Source organism: Kogia breviceps, chromosome 2 (assembly GCF_026419965.1).
Source record: "Kogia breviceps isolate mKogBre1 chromosome 2, mKogBre1 haplotype 1, whole genome shotgun sequence".
Lineage (NCBI taxonomy): Eukaryota > Metazoa > Chordata > Mammalia > Artiodactyla > Physeteridae > Kogia > Kogia breviceps.
The window spans coordinates 168,132,216-168,156,079 of NC_081311.1; the positions used below are offsets into that span (position 1 = coordinate 168,132,216).

The 23,864-nt window shown below is 39.6% G+C and overlaps 1 protein-coding gene across 1 annotated transcript in view; it reads right to left on the bottom strand.

The window, feature by feature from the left end:
- Nucleotides 1–23,864, bottom strand: part of LOC131750663 (cation channel sperm-associated targeting subunit tau-like) — a 76,690-nt gene that overhangs the window by 10,386 nt on the left and 42,440 nt on the right. The window contains exons 8-9 of the mRNA XM_059053454.2: nucleotides 22,482–22,561; nucleotides 16,288–16,434 (exon numbers count right to left, since the gene is read on the bottom strand). Of these exons, the coding sequence (XP_058909437.1) occupies nucleotides 16,288–16,434; nucleotides 22,482–22,561 (227 nt within the window). The remainder of the gene's footprint in view (nucleotides 1–16,287; nucleotides 16,435–22,481; nucleotides 22,562–23,864) is intronic.

Here is a 23,864-nt window from a genome sequence, read left to right on the forward strand (position 1 = left end):
ATTATGAGGAGAGAGAGAGATTGTGAGGAGAGTGAGAGAGATTATGAGGAGAGAGAGAGATTATGAGGAGAGAGAGAGATTATGCGAGAGAGAGAGAGAGAGAGAGAGAGAGAGAGAGAGAGAGAGAGAGAGAGAGAGAGATTATGAGGAGAGAGAGGGAGATTATGAAGAGAGAGAGAGATTATGAGGAGAGAGAGATTATGAGGAGAGAGATTATGAGGAGAGAGAGAGAGAGATTAGGAGAGATTTTGAGAGAGAGAGAGAGATTATGAGGAGAGAGAGGTTATGAGAGGGAGAGAGAGATTATGAGGAGAGAGAGATTATGAGGAGAGAGATTATGAGGAGAGAGAGATTATGAGGAGAGAGAGAGGGATTATGAGGAGAGAGAGAGATTGTGAGGAGAGTGAGAGAGATTATGAGGAGAGAGAGAGATTGTGAGGAGAGTGAGAGAGATTATGAGGAGAGAGAGAGATTATGAGGAGAGAGAGAGATTATGCGAGAGAGAGATTATGAGGAGAGATTGATTATGAGGAGAGAGAGAGATTATGAGGACAGAGAGATTATGAGGAGACAGAGAGAGAGAAATTATAAGGAGAGAGAGAGATTATGAGGAGAGAGAAAGATTATGAGGAGAGGGAGAGAGAGATTATGAGGAGAGAGAGATAATGAGGAGAGAGAGATTATGAGGAGAGAGAGATTATGAGGAGAGATTATGAGAGAGAGAGCGATTATGAGGAGAGAGAGATTATGAAGAGAGAGAGATTATGAGGAGAGAGAGAGATTATGAGGAAAGAGAGATTATGAGGAGAGAGAGCGATTAGGAGAGAGATTATGAGGAGAGAGAGAGATTGTGAGGAGGGAGAGAGAGATTATGAGAGAGAGAGATTATGAGGAGAGAGAGAGATTGTGAGGAGAGTGAGATTATGAGGAGAGAGAGGGATTATGAGGACAGAGAGATTATGAGGAGACAGAGAGAGAGAGAGAAATTATGAGGAGAGAGAGAGATTATGAGGAGAGAGAGATTATGAGGAGAGAGAAAGATTATGAGGAGAGAGAGATTATGAGGAGAGAGAGGGTTTATGAGGAGAGAGAGAGGGATTATGAGGAGAGAGATTATGAGGAGAGAGAGAGATTATGAGGAGAGAGAGAGATTATGAGGAGAGAGAGATTATGAGGAGAGAGAGATTATGAGGAGAGAGAGGGTTTATGAGGAGAGAGAGAGGGACTATGAGATTATGAGGAGGGAGAGATTATGAGGAGAGAGAGCGAGAGATTATGAGGAGAGAGAGCGAGAGATTATGAGGAGAGAGAGATTATGAGGAGAGAGAGGGATTATGAGGAGAGAGATTATGAGGAGAGTCAGAGAGATTATGAGAAGAGAGAGATTATGAGGGGAGAGAGAGAGATTGTGAGGAGAGTGAGAGAGATTATGAGGAGAGAGAGAGATTATGAGGAGAGAGGGATTATGAGGAGAGAGAGAGGGGGATTATGAGGAGAGCGAGAGATTATGAGGAGAGCGAGAGATTATGAGGAGAGAGATTATGCGAGAGAGAGAAATTATGAGGAGAGAGAGAGATTATGAGGAGAGAGAGAGATTATGAGGACAGAGAGATTATGAGGAGACAGAGAGAGAGGGAAATTATGAGGAGACAGATTATGAGGAGAGAGAGAGAGATTATGAGGAGAGAGAGAGAGATTATGAGGAGAGAGAGAGATTATGTGGAGAGAGAGGGGGATTATGAGGAGAGAGAGAGATCATGAGGAGAGAGAGATTATGTGAAAGAGAGAGAGATTATGAGGAGAGAGAGATTATGAGGAGATTATGAGGAGAGAGAGAGATTATGAGGAGAGATTATGAGGAGAGAGATTATGAGGAGAGAGATTATGAGGAGAGATTATGTGGAGAGAGAGAGGGATTATGAGGAGAGAGAGAGATTATGAGGAGAGAGAAGAGATTATGAGGAGAGAGATTATGAGCAGAGAGAGAGATTATGAGGAAAGAGCGATTATGAGGAGAGAGAGAGATTAGGAGCGAGATTATGAGAGAGAGAGAGATTATGAGGAGAGAGAGATTATGAGGAGAGAGAGAGATTATGAGAGAGATTATGAGGAGAGAGAGATTATGAGGAGAGAGAGAGATTGTGAGGAGAGTGAGAGAGATTATGAGGAGAGAGGGATTATGAGGAGAGAGAGAGAGATTATGAGGAGAGAGATTATGAGGAGAGAGAGATTATGAGGCGAGAGAGAGAGAGAGAGAGAGAGAGAGAGAGAGAGAGAGAGAGAGAGAGATTATGAGAAGAGAAAGATTATGAGGAGAGAGAGATTATGAGACACACAGAGAGAGAGAAATTATAAGGAGAGAGAGAGATTATGAGGAGAGAGATTATGAGGAGAGAGAGATTATGAGGAGAGAGAGATTATGAGGAGAGAGAGAGGGATTATGAGGAGAGAGATTATGAGGAGAGAGAGAGATTATGAGGAGAGAGAGAGATTATGAGGAGAGAGAGATTATGAGGAGAGAGAGATTATGAGGAGAGAGAGGGTTTATGAGGAGAGAGAGAGGGACTATGAGATTATGAGGAGGGAGAGATTATGAGGAGAGAGAGTGAGAGATTATGAGGAGAGAGAGATTATGAGGAGAGATTATGTGGAGAGAGAGAGGGATTATGAGGAGAGAGAGACATTATGAGGAGAGAGGAATTATGAGGAGAGAGAGAGATTATGAGGAGAGAGAGAGATTATGAGGACAGAGAGATTATGAGGAGACAGAGAGAGAGGGAAATTATGAAGAGACAGATTATGAGGAGAGAGAGAGAGATTATGAGGAGAGAGAGAGAGATTATGAGGAGAGAGAGAGATTATGTGGAGAGAGAGGGGGATTATGAGGAGAGAGAGAGATCATGAGGAGAGAGAGATTATGTGAAAGAGAGAGAGATTATGAGGAGAGATTATGAGGAGAGAGATTATGAGGAGAGAGATTATGAGGAGAGCGAGAGATTATGAGGAGAGAGAGATTATGAGGAGAGATTATGTGGAGAGAGGGATTATGAGGAGAGAGAGAGATTATGAGGAGAGAGAGAGAGATTATGAGGAGAGAGAGAGATTATGAGGAGAGAGAGAGATTATGAGGAAAGAGCGATTATGAGGAGAGAGAGAGATTAGAAGCGAGATTATGAGGAGAGAGAGAGAGATTATGAGGAGAGAGATTATGAGGAGAGAGAGATTATGAGGAGAGAGAGAGATTGTGAGGAGAGTGAGAGAGATTATGAGGAGAGAGGGATTATGAGGAGAGAGAGAGAGAGAGAGATTATGAGGAGAGAGATTATGAGGAGAGAGAGATTATGAGACACACAGAGAGAGAGAAATTATAAGGAGAGAGAGAGATTATGAGGAGAGAGATTATGAGGAGAGAGAGATTATGAGGAGAGAGAGATTATGAGGAGAGATTATGAGGAGAGAGAGAGGGATTATGAGGAGAGAGATTATGAGGAGAGAGAGAGAGAGATTATGAGGAGAGAGAGATTATGAGGAGAGAGAGGGTTTATGAGGGGAGAGAGAGGGATTATGAGGAGAGAGATTATGAGGAGAGACAGAGAGTATGAGAAGAGAGAGATTATGAGGGGAGAGAGAGAGATTGTGAGGAGAGTGAGAGAGATTATGAGAGAGAGATTATGAGGAGAGAGAGATTGTGAGGAGAGTGAGAGAGATTATGAGAGAGAGATTATGAGGAGAGAGAGATTGTGAGGAGAGTGAGAGAGATTATGAGGAGAGAGAGAGATTATGAGGAGAGAGGGATTATGAGGAGAGAGATTATGCGAGAGAGAGAGAGAGAGAGAGAGAGAGAGAGAGAGAGAGAGAGAGAGAGAGAGAGAGAAATTATGAGGAGACAGATTATGAGGAGAGAGAGAGAGATTATGAGGAGAGAGAGAGAGAGTATGAGGAGAGAGAGAGATTATGTGGAGAGAGAGGGGGATTATGAGGAGAGAGAGAGATTATGAGGAGAGAGATTATGTGAAAGAGAGAGAAATTATGAGGAGAGAGAGATTATGAGGAGAGAGATTATGAGGAGAGAGGAATTATGAGGAGAGAGAGAGGGGGATTATGAGGAGAGAGAGAGATTATGAGGAGAGAGATTATGTGAAAGAGAGAGAAATTATGAGGAGAGAGAGATTATGAGGAGAGAGATTATGAGGAGAGAGGAATTATGAGGAGAGAGAGAGGGGGATTATGAGGAGAGAGAGAGATTATGAGGACAGAGAGATTATGAGGAGACAGAGAGAGAGGGAAATTATGAGGAGACAGATTATGAGGAGAGAGAGATTATGAGGCGAGAGAGAGAGATTATGAGGAGAGAGAGAGATTATGTGGAGAGAGAGGGGGATTATGAGGAGAGAGAGAGATCATGAGGAGAGAGAGATTATGTGAAAGAGAGAGAGATTATGAGGAGAGAGAGATTATGAGGAGATTATGAGGAGGGAGAGATTATGACGAGAGAGAGATTATGAGGAGATTATGAGGAGAGAGATTATGAGGAGAGAGATTATGAGGAGAGAGAACGAGAGATTATGAGAGAGAGATTATGAGGAGAGATTATGTGGAGAGAGAGAGGGATTATGAGGAGAGAGAGAGATTATGAGGAGAGAGAGAGAGATTATGAGGAGAGAGAGAGATTATGAGGAGAGAGAGGGATTATGAGTTGAGAGAGAGGGATTATGAGGAGAGAGACAGATTATGAGGAGAGAGAGAGATTATGAGGAGATAGATTGTGAGGAGAGTGAGAGAGATTATGAGGAGAGAGAGATTATGAGGAGAGAGAGAGATTGTGAGGAGAGTGAGAGAGATTATGAGGAGAGAGAGAGATTATTAGGAGAGAGGGATTATGAGGAGAGAGAGGGGGATTATGAGAAGAGAGAGAGAGATTATGAGGAGAGAGAGAGATTGTGAGGAGAGTGAGAGAGATTATGAGAGAGAGAGAGAGATTATGAGGAGAGAGATTATGAGGAGATAGATTGTGAGGAGAGTGAGAGAGATTATGAGGAGAGAGAGATTATGAGGAGAGAGAGAGATTGTGAGGAGAGTGAGAGAGATTATGAGGAGAGAGATTATGAGAGATTATGTGGAGAGAGAGAGGGATTATGAGGATAGAGAGAGATTATGAGGAGAGAGAGATTATGAGGAGAGAGAGGGATTATGAGTTGAGAGAGAGGGATTATGAGGAGAGAGACAGATTATGAGGAGAGAGAGAGATTATGAGGAGAGAGATTATGAGGTGAGAGAGAGAGATTATGAGGAGAGAGAGATTATGAGGAGAGAGGGATTATGAGGAGAGAGATTATGAGAAGAGAGAGATAGATTATGAGAGAGAGAGATTATGAGAGAGAAAGATTATGAGGAGAGGGAGAGAGAGATTATGAGGAGAGATAATGAAGAGAGAGAGATTATGAGGAGAGTGAGAGATTATGAGGAGATAGATTGTGAGGTGAGAGAGATTATGAGGAGAGAGAGATTATGAGGAGAGAGAGATTGTGAGGAGAGTGAGAGAGATTATGAGGAGAAAGAGAGATTATGAGAAGAGAGGGATTATGAGGAGAGAGAGAGGGGGGGTTATGAGGAGAGAGAGAGATTATGAGGAGAGAGAGAGAGATTATGAGGAGAGAGAGGGATTATGAGGAGAGAGATTATGAGGCGAGACAGAGAGATTATGAGGAGAGAGATTATGAGGAGAGAGAGATTGTGAGGAGAGAGAGATTATGAGGAGAGAGAGATTATGAGGAGAGAGAGAGAGATTGTGAGGAGAGTGAGAGAGATTATGAGGAGAGAGAGAGATTATGAGGAGAGAGGGGTTATGAGGAGAGAGAGAGGGGGATTATGAGGAGAGAGAGAGATTATGAGGACAGAGAGATTATGAGGAGAGAGATTATGCGAGAGAGAGAGAGAGAAATTATGAGAGAGATTATGAGAGAGAGAGATTATGAGGAGAGAGAGAGATTATGAGGACAGAGAGATTATGAGGAGACAGAGAGAGAGAGAAATTATGAGGAGACAGATTATGAGGAGAGAGAGAGAGATTATGAGGAGAGAGAGAGAGATTATGAGGAGAGAGAGAGAGATTATGAGGAGAGAGATTATGAGGAGAGAGAGGGGGATTATGAGAGAGAGATTATGAGGAGAGATTATGAGGAGAGAGAGAGGTATTATGAGGAGAGAGAGAGAGATTATGAGGAGAGAGAGAGAGATTATGAGGAGAGAGAGAGAGATTATGAGGAGAGAGAGATTATGAGAGAGAGAGAGATTATGAGGAGAGAGATTATGAGGAGAGAGATTATGAGGAGAGAGAGAGATTAGGAGTGAGATTATGAGGAGAGAGAGAGAGATTATGAGGAGAGAGATTATGAGGAGAGAGAGAGGGGGATTATGAGAGAGAGATTATGAGGAGAGATTATGAGGAAAGAGAGATTATGAGAGAGAGGGATTATGAGTTGAGAGAGAGGGATTATGAGGAGAGAGAGAGATTAAGAGGAGAAAGAGATTATGAGGAGAGAGATTGTGAGGAGAGTGAGAGATATTATGAGGCGAGAGAGATTATGAGGAGAGAGGGATTATGAGGAGAGAGAGAGATGAGGAGAGAGATTATGCGAGAGAGAGAGAGAGAGAGAGAGAGAGAGAGAGAGAGAGAGAGAGAGAGAGAGATTATGAGGAGAGAGAGAGAGATTATGAGAGAGAGATTATGAGGCGAGAGAGATTATGAGGAGAGAGAGAGAGTATGAGGAGAGAGAGATTATGAGGAGACAGAGAGAGAGAGAGAAATTATGAGGAGAGAGAGAGATTATGAGGAGAGACAGATATTATGAGAGAGAGATTGTGAGGAGAGAGATTATGAGAGAGATTATGAGGAGAGAGATTATGCGCGCGCGCGAGAGAGAGAGAGAGAGAGAGAGAGAGAGAGAGAGAGAGATTATGAGGAGAGATTGTGAGGAGAGTGAGAGAGATTATGAGGAGAAAGAGATTATGCGAGAGAGAGAGAGAGAGAGAGAGAGAGAGAGAGAGAGAGAGAGATTATGAGGAGAGATTGTGAGGAGAGTGAGAGAGATTATGAGGAGAAAGAGATTATGAGGAGGGAGAGAGAGATTGTGAGGAGAGTGAGAGAGATTATGAGGAGAGAGAGAGATTATGAGGCGAGAGAGAGAGATTATGAGGAGAGAGAGAGATTATGAGGAGAGAGAGAGATTATGAGGAGAGAGAGATTATGAGGAGAGATTGTGAGGAGAGTGAGAGAGATTATGAGGAGAAAGAGATTATGAGGAGGGAGAGAGAGATTGTGAGGAGAGTGAGATTATGAGGAGAGAGAGAGATTATGAGGACAGAGAGATTATGAGGACAGAGAGATTATGAGGAGACAGAGAGAGAAATTATGAGGAGAGAGAGAGATTATGAGGAGAGAGAGAGATTATGAGGAGAGAGAGAGATTATGAGGAGAGAGAGATTATGAGGAGACAGAGAGAGAGAGAGAAAGTATGAGGAGAGAGAGAGATTATGAGGAGAGATATTATGAGGAGAGAGATTGTGAGGAGAGAGATTATGAGAGAGATTATGAGGAGAGAGATTATGCGAGAGAGAGATAGAGATTATGAGGAGAGAGAGATTGTGAGGAGAGTGAGAGAGATTATGAGGAGAAAGAGATTATGAGGAGGGAGAGAGAGATTGTGAGGAGAGTGAGAGAGATTATGAGGAGAGAGAGAGATTATGAGGCGAGAGAGAGAGAGAGAGAGAGAGAGAGAGAGAGAGAGAGAGATTATGAGGAGAGAGAGAGAGATTATGAGGAGAGAGAGAGATTATGAGGAGAGAGAGCGAGATTAGGAGAGAGAGATTATGAGGAGAGAGAGATTGTGAGGAGAGTGAGAGAGATTATGAGGAGAGAGAGAGAGATTATGAGGAGAGAGACAGAGAGAGATTATGAGGAGAGAGAGAGAGATTATGTGTAGAGAGAGAGGGTCACTGTATTTTTAAACACCAAATAAAAACTTCAGAAGTGGGAGCTTTGTGAAGCTAGAAAAGCTTTTGGAACCAAGCTTCTACAAAAAATTCAGGAAAAGTAATTTCATATAAAATCGAGCAACAGAGAATTATCAGGGCCAAATTCCAAAGTAGTTATAAGAAGATAATAAGGATCAAAATAACATTCTTAGATTTCAATAATACACAACAAAGATACATGGAAGTCAGTGAGCAGAAGGAGGAGAGGGGGACCCATTCTGCTAGGAAGAAGGGCGTTGGGTGGTGCTGCCACTCAAGAGAAGGCAGAGCAACAGCCATCGCTGTCACAGGAAGCCAAAGAAGTTGAGGTTCTGTTGGTGGAGTTCAGGGAGCCACTCTGAATGGAGAAGCATTATAGGGATCCAGATGTGTTCTACTAAGCCAAGAACTGAAGAAATTTGTGGATTCCAGTCCAAGATGGTGAAGAGGCTCCTGAACTCATTCATCTCCTCTCAGAGATACACCAAATCTATAGTTGTACAAGGAGCAATTCCTGCTGAAAGAAATCCAGAATTAGCTGAGCAACTCCTAAACACTGGATGAATGAGAAAATACCCACAGCAAATGGGTAGGAAAGGCTGAGACACACTCTCACCATAAACCTAACCCTGGCACCATGTCATACAATTGGGAAGGAACTTCCAATTCCCAGCATCTCTGAGGAGAGAAAGGTTTGGACCCCACAATGAGTGCTCCAATTTTCAAGACTGCCACTTGAGGGACAGGCTCCCAAAACACCTAGCTAGGTCACACCTAGCTTGTGACCATGAGACCCTCAAGGTTAAAAGAAAATAGAAATAGTTCTTAATGGGTTCTCTAGGACTTGCCATGGTTATCTGCCAAGGGCTCAGCACAGAGTAGGCAAAAACTGTCCATCTCCCAGTCTTTCCCCAAGAGAAGCCTACTCACATTCTGCAAAAGTTAATGTTTGAGGGTAAGGTTTCTAATTTAGCATGCTTCTAGGGGCTGACTGCAATCTTCCCTGGAAACCAGCAGACACTGCATCTCTCTTCTCCCTCTAGCCTGATCCAGATCACCAGTATCTCCAAGGAAAAGTTTGTACATACAACTGGCACCCCAGATTTTGTGGCTGCCACTCAAGGCACAGGCCCCCAGATTGCCTGATGTCATAGTCAACAGGGTTTGCATTTACCTGTCTACAGGACTATAGTACACAAAGAAGCAGTTTTATTTAATTAATTAATTTATTATTATTATTTTTTTTGTGTGTGTGTGTGGTACGCGGGCCTCTCACTGTTGTGGCCTCTCCCATTGCGGAGCACAGGCTCCGGACACGCAGGCTCAGTGGCCATGGCTCACAGGCCCAGCCACTCCGTGGCATGTGGGATCCTCCCGGACCGGGGCACGAACCCGTGTCCCCTGCATCAGCAGGTGGATTCTCAACCACTGCACCACCAGGGAAGCCCCAAAGAAGCAGTTTTAATGGGTGCAGGTGCACCACCAACCCTGTGACTATACAAACAGGCCCAGCACAGAGGGAAGAGGAAAAAAATGTCTTCCAGTTTCTCCCTGAAAGGGCTCTAACTACATACTTCCCCAGCATCTACCTGGGGGTTCAGCTTCCAATCAGCCTGAATCTAGGTGCTGACTGAGATCTCCCCTTTGGCACACTGACAAGTCTTGACACGCCCTCAACTATTGGGAGCGTGACTAAGAACAAACAAGGTGACTTGGACCATCACAAAGGTTTGAGGGACAACCGAGAACTTGCGCTGGGCTGATGGTAAGGTTCCTTTCCTACAATGAGGCCACAACATCAAAACTTAGAGAGGTGGTTGTTTTATCTAATGTTCAGAAACCAACACCGAAAGTCAAGGAAAATGAAGTAAGAGAGGAATAAGTCTTAAGCAAAGGAATAAAATAAAACTCCAGAAATGTAAGTTCCAAACAAAAGAACAAGATAAAATTCTAGAAACAGACATTAATGAAGCAGAGATAAGTGACTTAGCTGATAATGAATTCAAAACAATGGTCATAAAGATGCCCATCAAGGTCAGAAGAAAAATGCATGAACAAAGTGAGAATTTCAATAAAGAGATAGAAAATATAAGAAAGTACCCAAAGAGAAATCACAGAGCTGAAGAATACAATAACTGAACAAATGATATGAGCAGCCAGAAGGGGTTAATATGTAAAATATATAAACAGCTCTCATACAACTCAATATCAAAAAAAAACCCAATCAAAAAATGGGCAGAAGACCTGAGTAGACATTTTTCCAAAGAAGATATACAGATGGCTAACACACACAAACAAGATGCTTAATATCACTATTAGAGAAATACAAATCAAAACAATGAGATATCTCTTCACACCTGTTAGAATGGCTATCATCAAAAAGTTTACAAATAACAAATGTTGGTGAGGATGTGGAGAAAAGGGAACCCTTTCACACTGTTGGTGGGAATATAAATTGGTGAAGCCACTATGGAAAACAATATGGAGGGTCCCCCAAAAATTAAAAATAGAACTACCATATGATCCAGCAATTCCACTCCTGAGTATAAATCAGAAAAAATGAAAAGCCTAATTTGAAAAGATACATGCACTTCAATGTTCATAGCAGCACTATTTACAACAGTCAAGTTATAGAAGCAACTCAAGTGTCCATCAACAGAAGAATGGACAAAAAAAGATTTATTCATACACACAATGGAATATCACTCAGCCATAAAAAAGAATGAAATTCTGCCATTTGCAGCAACATAGGTGGACCTAGAGAATATTATGCTTAGAGAAATAAATCAGAAAGAGAAAGACAAATACTGTATGATATCACTTATTTCTGGAATCTAAAAAATAAAATGAATGTATCTAGCAAAACAGAAACAGACTCACAGATACAGAAAACAAACTAGTGGCTACCAGTGGGGAGAGGGAAGAAGAGAGGGGCAAAATAGGGGTATGTAATTAAAGGATACAAACTACTATGTATAAAATGGATAAGCAATAAGGATACATTGTACATCACAGGGAATTACAGCCATTATTTTGTAGTAACTTTTTAAAATTTAATTAAAAAAAATTTTTTTGGCCACACCATGCAGCATGCAGGATCTTAGTTCCCCAACCAGGGGTTGAACCTGCACCCCCTGAAATGGAAGCATGGAGTCTTAACCACTGGGCCACCAGAGAAGTCCCTGTAATAACTTCTAATGAAGTGTAATTTATAAAAATACTGAATCACTATGCTGTAGACCTGAAACTAACATAATATTGTAAATCAACTATACTTCAATGAAAGAATTCACTGTCAAACATCAAAAAAAAGGAATCAGTTGTGTTTCAGAAAGAGAAATTAAGGAAACAATCCCATTTCCAATCATATCAAAAAGAATAAAATACCTAGGAATGAATCTAACTAAGGAGGTCAATGACCTGTATTTTGAAAACTATAAGATACTGATGAAAGAAATTGAAGATGATACAAACAAATAAAAAAAAATATACTTTGCTCATGGGTTGGAAGAATTAGTATTTTTTAAAATGACCATACTACCCAAGGTAATCTACAGATTCAGTGCAATCCCTATCAAAATAACAATGACATTTTTCACAGAACTAGAACAAATAATTCTAAAATTTGTATGGAAACACAAAAGTCCCTTATTACCCAAACAATCTTGAGAAAGAAGAACAAAGCTGGAGATATGACACTCCCTGATTTCAAACTACACTACAAAGTTACAGTAATTAAAATAGTATGGTACTGGCACAAAAACAGACACACAAATCAATAGAACAGACTTTAGAGCTCAGAAGTGAACCCATACTTACATGATCAATTAATTTATGACAAAGGAGGCAAGAACATACAATGCAGAAAAGACAGCCTCTTTAGTAAATGGTGCTGGGAATACTGGACAGCTACATACAAAAGAATCAAATGGGACTACTTTGTCATACCACATACAAAAAATAAACAAATGGTTTAAAGACATAAATGTCAGATCTGAAGCCATAAAACTCTAGAAGTAAACATAGGCAGTACCCTCTTTGACATTGGTCTTAGCAATATTTTCTTGGATATGTCTCCTCCAACAAGGGAAACAAAAGCAAAAATAAACAAATAAGACCTAATTAAACTTACAAGCTTTTGCACAGCAAAGGAAACCATCAACAAAATGTAAAGCCAACTTACTGAATGGGAGAAAGTATTTTCAAACAATATTAATGATAAGGGGTTATTATCCAAAATATACAAATAACTCATACAATTCAACATCAAAAAAGCAAACAATCTGATTAAAAAATTGGCAAAGGACCTGAACATACACATTTCCAAAGAAAACATACAGATGGTCAACAGACACATAAAAAGAGGCTCAACATCAGTAATCATCAGGGAAATGCAAATCAAAACCACAATCAGACATCACCTCACAGAATGTCAGAACAGGTAATATCAAAAGACAACAAATAAGAAGTGTTGGTGAGGGTGTGGAGAAAAGGAAACCCTCCTGCACTGTTGATGGGAATGTAAATTGGGACAGTCACTATGGAAAACGGTATGGAGGTTCTTCAAGAGATTATAAATGGAACTACCATACAATCCAGCAATTTTACTTCTGGGTATTTTTCCAAAGAAAACACAAACACTAATTTGCGGGAGTCCAGCTCCTGCAGGTCCAGGAATACCCGAGGGATGGACAGCGTTGGCGAGAAGTTAAATAAATCAATAACACTCTGTATGTGCAAGCATGGTCTCTCTTCGCTTTATTTTCTTACAGTCAGGTTTATATACCCTAAGTGATTACATCATCAGGTGTTTAACTAAAACCTCAGAAGATATTTATAATAGATTGTACCTAATATTTCTAGATGTACTTTTAAAGTAATTCTAAACGTTCTCAAAACATCATTGTTTTTTCTCAGAGTAGGTGCAATCCGTACTAATAACAAAGGCAAGCTAATATGTAACAAGCCATTAAAAGAAACTATAAAGGAGGAAGTTTCCTGAACTTTCCTATGTGTCCCAGAGGTCCGCATGGACAAGTATTAACAATGTATCCCTAAATCATCTACAATATATTTCACAATTTAATCTATCACTGTGTTCTTCTGGGCAGGAAGCCTTGTCTGAATGGACGAGTCAACAATTCCAATGTTGGCAGTTGACTCTGTATGATTAATTTATCCTTATACCAGAACCAACAATACCCATAATCATTTATTACTCCCATGTAGGGCCACTGTTTTTTTATTATTGGTGTTTTCCATAGAAACAACCCTACATTTCCAGGTTGTTTGTTTTTTCTCCCACCAGCCAGGGGCTGTTGTTAAAAAGTCCCAATTCGTAGGTTTTGGTTTGGGAGGGGGAAGAGGATGTTTTACACGGTTAAGCTTGGGACGGGGGGCAAATCCCCCATGTACTTTTTCAAGGCAGAAGCACAAAATTACAAAACAGATCAGAAGAGATGTAGTCAGCTTCCTGGGCGCAGCACTGCCCTGCAGTGCAGTCTTGGATTGTTGTTTCATGACCCTGTCATGGCACAGAGGCTCCAGGTTTGATTCCAACACTAATTTAAATAGATAAATGCATCTCTATGTTCACTGCAGCATTATTCACAATAGCCAAGATACAAAAGCAACCTAAGTGCCCACTGATAGATGAATGGATAAAGAAGATGTGGTATATATATATACATATATATATATATATATGCAATGGTGTATCACTAGCCATAAAAAAGAATGAAATCTTGCCATTTGCAACAAAAAAGGTATAGTGCTAACTGAAACAAGTCAGACGTAGAAAGACAAGTACTGTATGATTTCACTTATATGTGGAATTTAAAATTCAAAACAGATGAAGAAACATAAATCAGAGACAGAATCATAGACACAGAAAACAGAGTGGAGGGGAGTTGAAGAGGGGTGAAATAGGTAAGAGGAATTAAGAGGTACAAACCTCCAGTCACAAAATAAATGGATCACGGGGATGAAATGTACAGCATGGGGAATATAGTCAAAAATAATGTAATATCTTTGCTGACAGATGGTAACTAGACTTACCATCGTGATCATTTTGTAATTTATAGAAATGTTAAGTCACTGTGTTGAGCACCAGGAACAATATAGTGTTGTAGGTCAATAATACTTCAAAAAATGAAAGAACAAACTCATAGAAAAGAGATCAGATTTGGGGTTACCTGAGGCAGGGGGTGGGGGAGGGGGAATTGGATGAAGGTGGTCAAAAGGTACAAACTTCCAGTTGTAAGATAAATAAGTACTAGGCATTCAGTGTACAACATGATTAACATAATTAGCACTGCTATAGGTTATATATGAAAGCTGTTATGAGAGTAAATCCTACGAGATCTCATCACAAGGAAAAATCTTTTTTCTTTTTATTTTGAATCTATATGAGATTATGGATATTCGGTAATCTTATCATGATAATCATTTCATGATGTATGTAAGTCAAATCATTAAGTACAGCTTAAACGTATACAGTACTGTGTGTCAATTATATCTCAATAAAACTGAAATAAAAATAAATAAATATTATGTGGAATCTAAAAAATGGTACAAATGAACTTATTTACAAAACAGGAATTGAGTCACAAATGTAGAAAACAAACTTATGGTTACCAGAGGGGAGGGGGCAGAGAGATAAATTGGGAGATTGGGATTGACATATATACACTACTATGTATAAAACAGATAACTAGTAAGGACCTATTGTATATAGCACAGGGAACTCTACTCAATACTCTGTAATGACCTATATGGGAAAAGAACCTAAAAAAGAGTGGATATATGTATATGTATAACTGATTCACTTCGCTGTACACCTGAAACTAACAAAACATAAATCAACTATACTCCAATAAAAATAAATAAATAAATAAATGTTATTGAAAGAATAAAACATAGGACTAGGGGAAAAAGGGGTTCCTTGATCACTCAACTCAATGTTTATGAATTAATTTATAAGTCTGAGTAAAAATATGCATAATACATAAACCCTATTTTTAAAATTTCAGGAGTTCTGTTTCTGGCAATGATTGAATAGATTACTTCAGACCATCTCACTGCACAACTGAAAAAGCTAGACAAAGTATTTTAAAATTCTTTCTTTGGAAGCATCGGTCAGTTATAAAGGAAGCAAGAATTTGCAAATCCAAGATGCCAGACAGAAAGGAAGTCTGGAGACTTTGAGCCCATAATTTGGAGCCATTTTCCTTCAAGGCATTTGAGGTGGACAAGAGTTAAGAGCTTTGAGATAAATATGTAAGAATGTGGGAACAAAAACCAGAGTTCAGCCCCTGTTAAGGATGAGGAGCCATGGTAAACACCTAGGCTTTCAGTTGGGGCCCTAGAGGGCTATACCCCAAGAATAAGTGCCTCCTTAAATATTGTACCCTGGTTGCCTCACATTAGTCCTGGCCTTGATGTTAAGAATAAGGGTAAACCAGAAAAAGACTAATGCCCACAGGAAATAAAGCCCAAATCATTTCAAATCATTTCAGTCTCATCTCAATTGAATTAAGGTGATCTGGGATTGCTAGTGTTCCTAGGCTAGCTGGCCGCCAGATGCAAATGTATATATTATCTGTAAAAATATATAATCAAGAGCCTCAAATCAGTTCTACAGATTTTCAAATACAATGTTTGGCGCTTGATAAAAACAACTAGGCATATGAGAACATAAGATCTGACTAAAAACTCTGAGGAAAAAAACCAACAATAGGTATAGACTTATAGGAAACCCAAATAATCAAGTTATCAGAAATGAACTTTGAAATACAATGATTAATATGTTCAAAGAATTAAAAGATAAGACTGAGGATTTTGGTAGAGAAGTGGAACTATAAAGTAAATGAAAATTCCATAACAAAAGGAAATAACTGAAATTAAGAATTCAATTGGCTTAACAGCAGATAAGAGACAAAGAAGAAAGAACCAATGATTATAAGACAGGTCAGAAGAAAATATCTAAAGCATAGAGATAAAAGATGGGAAATACAGAAAAGAGTATAACAGACCTATAGACTATATTGTTGAGTGAAGAGGTAGAGAAAGTATAACACTTTCTCCCATATTAATGTGTTCTCACCCCTTTTCTTGCCAGATCATTGACTTTTTAAAACAAACACTGAACCCATGAAATACCACCATGATGAAGGTTTCTGGATCAATAGCAAGCCTATGTCTCAAAGGAAAAATTAATATACAAATAACACATAAATAAGATGAAAAATGTTTTGTTTTGGTTTTGGTTTTTACCTTGCCCGGGGTTGTTGCTGAAGTTTTTCAAGTCGTACCACAGATGGCTGGTTGGATTGGGATGCTGTAGTTGGCACCCCAACAGAAACATTCAGGTCTGGGGATAAGAATGCTGGATATTCGATTGGTTGTGGTATGATAACATTTCTGGAAAATGGTAATAAAGTTAAAATTATACAAAAGTCCACTTCTAAAATCAGTGTTAGCTATCACTTTTGAATCACTCTTTTACACTGTAAGCTCACCTATCCATGTTGGACCACTAGAGGATAGAGCTAGGAAAGAAGACAGAAGTCAGAAATACTGAGAGTGACCTCTTGAGTACTCTTACTACTAAGATCATGGGTAGCAGAGATGGGAAAGAAGAGAAGGACCTGAAGTTCTAAGGAGAATCAGAAAGTGTTTGAGCCCAGACCTCTCTCACTATCTCTAGATCCAAATCTTTATCTCATGGCCCAGTCAAGTTGACACAAAAACTAACCATCACAAGTCCACCCTCTGTCAACTTGGTACCCATAAACATCATACAACATGCTTAATCTCCAAATGAAAACAATAACAAGGTCATAATTAACCTTACATGATATAACTCTCCTGTATACATACAGCCAAAAACTCACTAGCTCCTTCCTCAGAAAAGGATGTAAAGTCCTTGGGTGATGTTTACTCTTCTACTTAATATCTTGAAACTTAAATAACTATGATGTAAGGTTAACAATACTTAAATATTATGATATAAAGTAAATATATATTATGTTACATGATAAGGAGATAAGAGGGAAGAAAAACATATATATAAATTTTTTTTCCAGGTCACTGAGTAAATGGGCCAGAGTAGCACATCCAAAGGAATATGTTCCCTCCAAAACCCAAGAGGCCCACTAGGTGTTATGCCTCTTTTTTTGGTTGTAGGAGAGCCCAGATAAAACAACTTACCCTTCACCTCAGCAGGAATATCTTGACAAGCCCCATACCTGGATCCCTAAAATTTCACTGAGGTAGAAAGCCCTCAAATTTTATCAGACTTATTTCCCACCTTCAGACATGCAAATATCTTACCAATAAGTCTAGAATAGTGCCACTTCTTGCTCACTAGGTCCAATCAGCATAATGTCATTACTGTAAGGGTGAGTGTGATATCTTATATAAGAGAAAGTAATCAAGATTCCTGTCTACTATATTATGACATAGGGCTGGAGAGTGATGTATCTCTGAGGTAGGACAGTGAAAGTATACTGCTGGTCTTGCCTATGGAAATAAAACTGTTTTTTTTTTTGGATGGTCTTTATTAACAAGTATGGAGAAAAAAGCATTTGCCAGATCAAGAGTTGCATACCAGGTACCAGGGGGTGTGTTAATTTGCTCAAGCAACGAAACCGTAACTGGTACAGCAGCTGCATTTGGAGTCACCACCTGGTTAAGCTTACAATAATCTACTGTCATTCCCCAAGCTACATCTCTTTTCTGCACAGGCCAGATAAGGGAGTTGAATGGGGTTGTGATGGGAACCATCATCCCTGCACCTCTCAAATCCCTATGGTGGCACTAATCTCTGAAATCCTTCCAGGTATTGCTTTTGGTTTACTATTAGTGGTAGCTCTCGTGGCTTCCATTTAGTCTTTTCCACTGTAATATCCCTCATTCCACAGGACAGGAAAGGTATTCACCAGCTGTTGAATACATATATTCTAATTATACATTCTGGAACTGGGGAAATAGCTATAGGATGGGTTTGGGGACCCACTGGGTTCCCCCATGAGATGAATCAGAGTTAAAACTCCATTGACCACATGACCTCCATAAGCTCCTATTCTAACTGGTAGACAACAGTGACATTTTGGGTCTTCTGGAATTAGTGTCAGTTCAGAGCCAGGGTCCAGTAGTCTCTGAAAACTCTATTTCCTTTTCTTTGATGCACAGTTACCCTGGTAAAAGGCTGTAGTTCCTTTGGGGGAATGCTGGGAGAACGATTAACATAATTTTTGGCACTGTACTGAGGTCTCTCCTCAAGAGGATCAGGCTTCCCCTTCATTCAAAGGGTTCTGGGTCTGTAAACTGGTTCAAACTGGGAAATGATTGAGGTTAGACTTTTGTTCATTTGACCTAGAACTTTTCTGCTGATACAGATCAAGTAAGAAGTTAGTAGGCTTCCTGTATATTCTATTTCTAGGAATATCATGATCAACTAGCCAATGCCATAAGTCTACATGAATCAGACTACTTTGGTTGCTGCTTTGACCCTGCTGTCCATCACAGTAACCACACCCACCTTGCCACTTCAGGATCCAATTCCTCCCAGTTCATTTAGGTTTTCCAGTTCAGTGACTGCAGTTCCCACTGCAAGGTCCAGCCTACAGAGAAGAGCAATCACAGAGCTCTTCGAGGGTGGGGATTCCCTCACAAACTTATTTGTCACAGTCATGGTGAAAGGTATGTCTTCTGGAGCCCCCCAGGGTGAATAAGTAGGTCTTAAATGACAAATCCACTCTAACACTGCAATCTCCCTAAACCTTTGAATTCCTTCCTCTACATTAAACCAAAGTAGATCTGGCATTTTCAATTCACTCACAGTGGGCTATCTTTTGGTCCATGTTTCAGTAACCAACAAAGTGTAAGAGTCCTTTGTAACTCCCCAAGCTGCAAATTAAACGTAGAATCTCTGCTTAGTGAGCCCATACCCATAAATTTGATATGATCCAACTTTATGATCCTGCCACCATTATCCCATACCTTTAATATCCCCATACCCTCACATGTCCCCTGGATTTTTATATATATAAATTAGAAAACTCAAGCAGTTCTTTTTGGAGTGTAGTGTACTTCCTCATGGGTCACACTTTGAACCTCACCTTTAGGGGCTTGCTGGAACTTGAGTCTAGTTACAGGCCTAGAAGCAAAGAGGGGCCGTGGGGGTGAGTCTTGAGGAGAATCAACATCGTCTTGCATGGCAACTGCCTCAGAAGAGGCCATTACTATTTCTTCAAGTAATACAGGGTTAATCCACTCAGATGGGGTGGAAAGGCCACTACCACTTTTGCTGGGGGTGGAGAGGTCTCTTCCACTGAGGTTTGAGAGGTCACTTCAACTGGCAAACTAGATATATCAGAATTTATGGGCTCAGCATCCAGCTTCATCAGAGTCTTCTCCTATTTTCCCATTCCAACTTTAAGGGTCCCACTTATTCCCAACCAATATCCTCACTTTAACATAGACACCCTGTGAGGCTGGGAGCTCAATTTGCATTGTAATTCAGGCAGCTGCAGGATGAAATTCTGGCTTCGATTTTCAGCAGTCTTAGTATTATGGCTACAGGAGATAAGGGTCTCCTTCAGGGCACACATGGAAGATTTCAGGTCATTTACACAATGCTTGAGCTCATTCTTTTCTCACCTTTGTCCATCAACATTAGGAATACCCAGCCAATTCATTATATTCATTAGCTTGACAAAAATGTTTGAAAGTATCATATATATAGTCACCCATATCTTTGCTTTGATTAGGGGTATCCAATGGGTGATATTTTTCACATCGCTATTGCCAGATCATGCCATGGACTGTCAGTGTCTCTTTACCACTAGAAACAGAGTCATTAGAGTCTTTAAATCTATAATCGGATTAGAGCGCTAATTCCACAAACCCCAGAACCAATTCAGAAAACTTGTCCTTAATCTTTTGTTTCTCTAGAGCCACACTCAGTATCAAAATCTGTATTAGTGAGAGCTGTTCAGAGAAACAGAACCAATAAGATGGAGAGAGGGGGGGAGAAAGAGAAAGACGGAGAGAGAAGTTCACCAAAGGGAATTGACTTAAGTATTATGGAAGCTGACAAGTCCAAAGATCTGCAAGATGAGTGGGAAAGCTGGAGAGCCGGGAGAGCCAATGGTGCATAGCTCTAGTCCAAAAGTCTGCAGACTCAAGATCCAGGAAGAGCTGATGCTTCCATTCAAGTCCAAAGGCAGGAAAAAGCCAATGTTTCAGTCAAAGGCAATCAGGCAGGAGGAATTCTCTCTTACTCAGGGAAGGGTCAGACTTTTTTGTCTATTCGGGCTTTCAATTGATTGGATGAAGCCCACCCACATTAGGGAGGGCAATCTGCTTTACTCAGTCTGTTGATTTAAATGTTAATCTCACTCAAAACATCCAGAATAATATTTGACCAAATATCTGAGCACCCACTGGCCCAGTCAGTTTGACACACCGAATTAACTGTCACACCCACCAAGTCATTGCCTTAGTCCAGATTGTCAGTATCTCTCACGTAGACTAATGCAACAGCTTCCTCCAATCCAATACTAAACTACTTCTGTCCATATTCAATCCTATTGATAGGATCATATAAAATGCAAGTTGATCATGGTATTTCCCCTACTTAAAATTCTTCAATGGTTCTACATCTGAAGCACTTCCAAATTTTTCCAATAAAGAACTCCTGTGGGTAGAGGACAGTGAAGGTCTCTGGAGGTGTAACTGAATGCAGTCAGACACAAACCACACATCTTGGAATCATTTTGTTATCTTGAAAATTTGTGACTTTTTAATTCTACTGCATAATATATAAATGTTAATTTTAAGATAACATTTTCCCTCTCAAAATCTTTGAGCAAAGTAATACTCCAGAAAGATGCACCATATCTTCCAGTGCTTTGTGTTGCCCTGACACACCCCTGACGACTCAAAAGAGTAAAATGTACTCACATTTGAGAAGCATAAATCTACAGTGATGATGATGGTGAGGATAAAACATTTATTACTTTAATAATTATCTAACAACTGAGAATTCTATTTTCTACCATGTTCCAAGTGCTTTATATGTAACTTATTTAATCATTACAATAACTCAATTGGGTAGTTGTTATTTTTATCCCATTCAATAGATGAAGCACAAAAAGCCGAAGTAACTTGCCCAAGGTCACACAGCTAGTACCTGGCAGAGTCCATGTAGTCTGGACTCTAGAGCCTGACCTCTTGACCACCATATCTTGCCTGTGACTACTGCTTCAGCTCATCTCCCATTGCTCCTTTCCTTGCTCCTATGCGCTTTGCAACCCACATCAAACTACTCACTGTTCCCCATTATAACATAGCCTCTTATGGCTCCCACCTTTTACTTATGTGCTGTCTTTGGGGAATGTGTCTCCTCGCCCTTACAAAAATCAACCTGATGCACCGCTACTCATTTTTCAAGTCTTACATAGAGCACTCTTTCTTTTGTGGATGCTTACTTGATAATACTTTCCTCCTAACTCCCCCAAGAAGTATGGGAAGCCCCTTGGCTGTGTCCCACAGACCTCTATGTTAACCTCTAGGAGGGCTCCATCTCATCTGTATTATCTTATTTTTCTTACATGTTACTATTGCATTAAACCATGAGCTACTTGAGGGCAGGGACCAAGCCTCATTTATCTTTGTACTTTTAGTGCCTTGAGGGTATAGCAAACATTCAATAAATGTTCATTGAATCAATGGATAAATAAGGAAATAATAAGCAATAAACATAAGAAAAACATTAAACTTTACTATTTCAACAAATCACCAATACCAAATGGACAAAATTTATTTTTAATGATAATACCCACCTAATTTCCTCAATCCCATTTCAAGTATTTTCCATTCTTTATTTTTGGATAGCACCACAGATTAAATATCTTGCAGGTGCTCATTTTTCTTTGATCTATTTTTACTGTTGAAATTGCAAGACTAATTGACATACTATATGTTAAGTTACTTTTGGCCTGCTAATTTCATTTTTTTTGACCATAGGCTTTTTGCTGAAAATTTGGAAATAACAACTGGAGTGTGTGGAAGTGGGGGGTAAGGCTACCATACTGCAGAGCAGAAAACTGGCAACTATTAGGCATCTTGATCTTAAAAGTTCCTCACCTTTTTCTGCAAAAGGAACATCTCACTGGCCAACTTTCCTCATTAGGCTTCCCCTCCCTTCCCTCCTTCAGCCACGAAGTTGGCAACCCCTCTCTTCTTTTCTTATCTCCAGACCTCCTCAACTCTTCTCTCCAGGGCTACACCCAGAAACTCAAAATATCTTCCCCCTTAAACAAAACAATTCACTGCTTTCTTTATCTTGGAGTCTAGTTCATTCTGGCCATGTCTTAAAACAACCAAAATTCTCCATCAAGTAGATTACATATTTTAAATGCCACATGATATTACTGTGTTAATAAGACTTTAACACTTACGTCACAGGGTCTGTTCTTTCTGGAGGTGGTGCAATATTCATAAACATAGATGGCTTAATAATTTTCTGAAGAGGTTTTAACTGAGGAAAATTATAAGTATATATTAACACTGTTTAGTTACAATTCCAGTTCATCCTAATACTACTATCCACCAGGACTTAAATGATATATATAAAGAGGAAAGGAATTAAGAGAGGAAGAAAGAATTAACATTGAGCACTAAGTATCTGCCAGGAATTTTGCATCTTTAATATTATTTAATCATCTCAACAATCCTATGAGGTAGATAACTATGCCTATTTTACAGATAATACTGAAGATCAGTAATTGTTCAAGGGTTACCCAATAGGCATGAGAGCCAACATTTGAATGCAGCTTTATCTCCTCCAGTGCAAGTCCTCTTTATACATTATCATGATAGGTAAGTAGGGGACTATGTTACTGAAAAGTTCATGGACATAAAATCAAATAGAACTTTTATTAAATTTCCCACTCTTTTCCTTACAATGCCTTTGTTCCTAGTGTTTAGTAGAATCCACCTACATAAAACAATACAGTATTTGCCCAGTCTTATTTGAAAAGGATCTATCTCCCTAAGAATGGGATTGTTACATGTTATATCCAGACACAACACCTATCTCTGAACTTGGTACTCATAAACTATGTCACAAAAAGGACTAAGCCTTTTGTGACACAGTTTAGGACTGATTAGGGATCCCTATAAGGCCTAATTTATGATAAGAAAATAGGCAAAATGAAAAGAAAGAAAAATCAAAGCAGAAAGGGGAAAAAGAAAAAAGCTTGTGTCTAGTGGCTTTCATAAATATATTACTTACCTGTGATTCAAAATGTATTAAAAAACATTATGATATACCACAGGTAAAATTTAAAAATACATTTTACAGGGATTTCCCTGTTAACACACAGCAGTAGACTTATTTAATAAGACTGATGTACCGACTCTCAATTCCTAATTAAAAAACAGCCAAGAATATGAAAAATAGCAAAAACTGTAAATTAAAGATTATATGTAAAGTATATGGGTGATTTATCCTATATAGCAGCAGTACTAATGGGAGTGAATTTATAAATGCCCCAAAGCTGTGACAATACCCAGGGATCTTTCAAACACTTGTTAAGAATATATGTTGGTACAATTTTTCTAGAACAATTCCTTGAAAAGGCCATTACTGACAATGATTTCCATTCTAGGAATCTGGCCTGAGGACATAATGAAAGAAAAGGATATAGGTTAATGTACAAAAATTTTCTCTGCAACATGGATATATGTAGTAAATTTAAAGGGGCAGGTTAAACCTAGGAAGATACCTTCTTTGGGCATATTACTCTCTTGATGAATCAAGAAGGGTTGATGTTGAAATC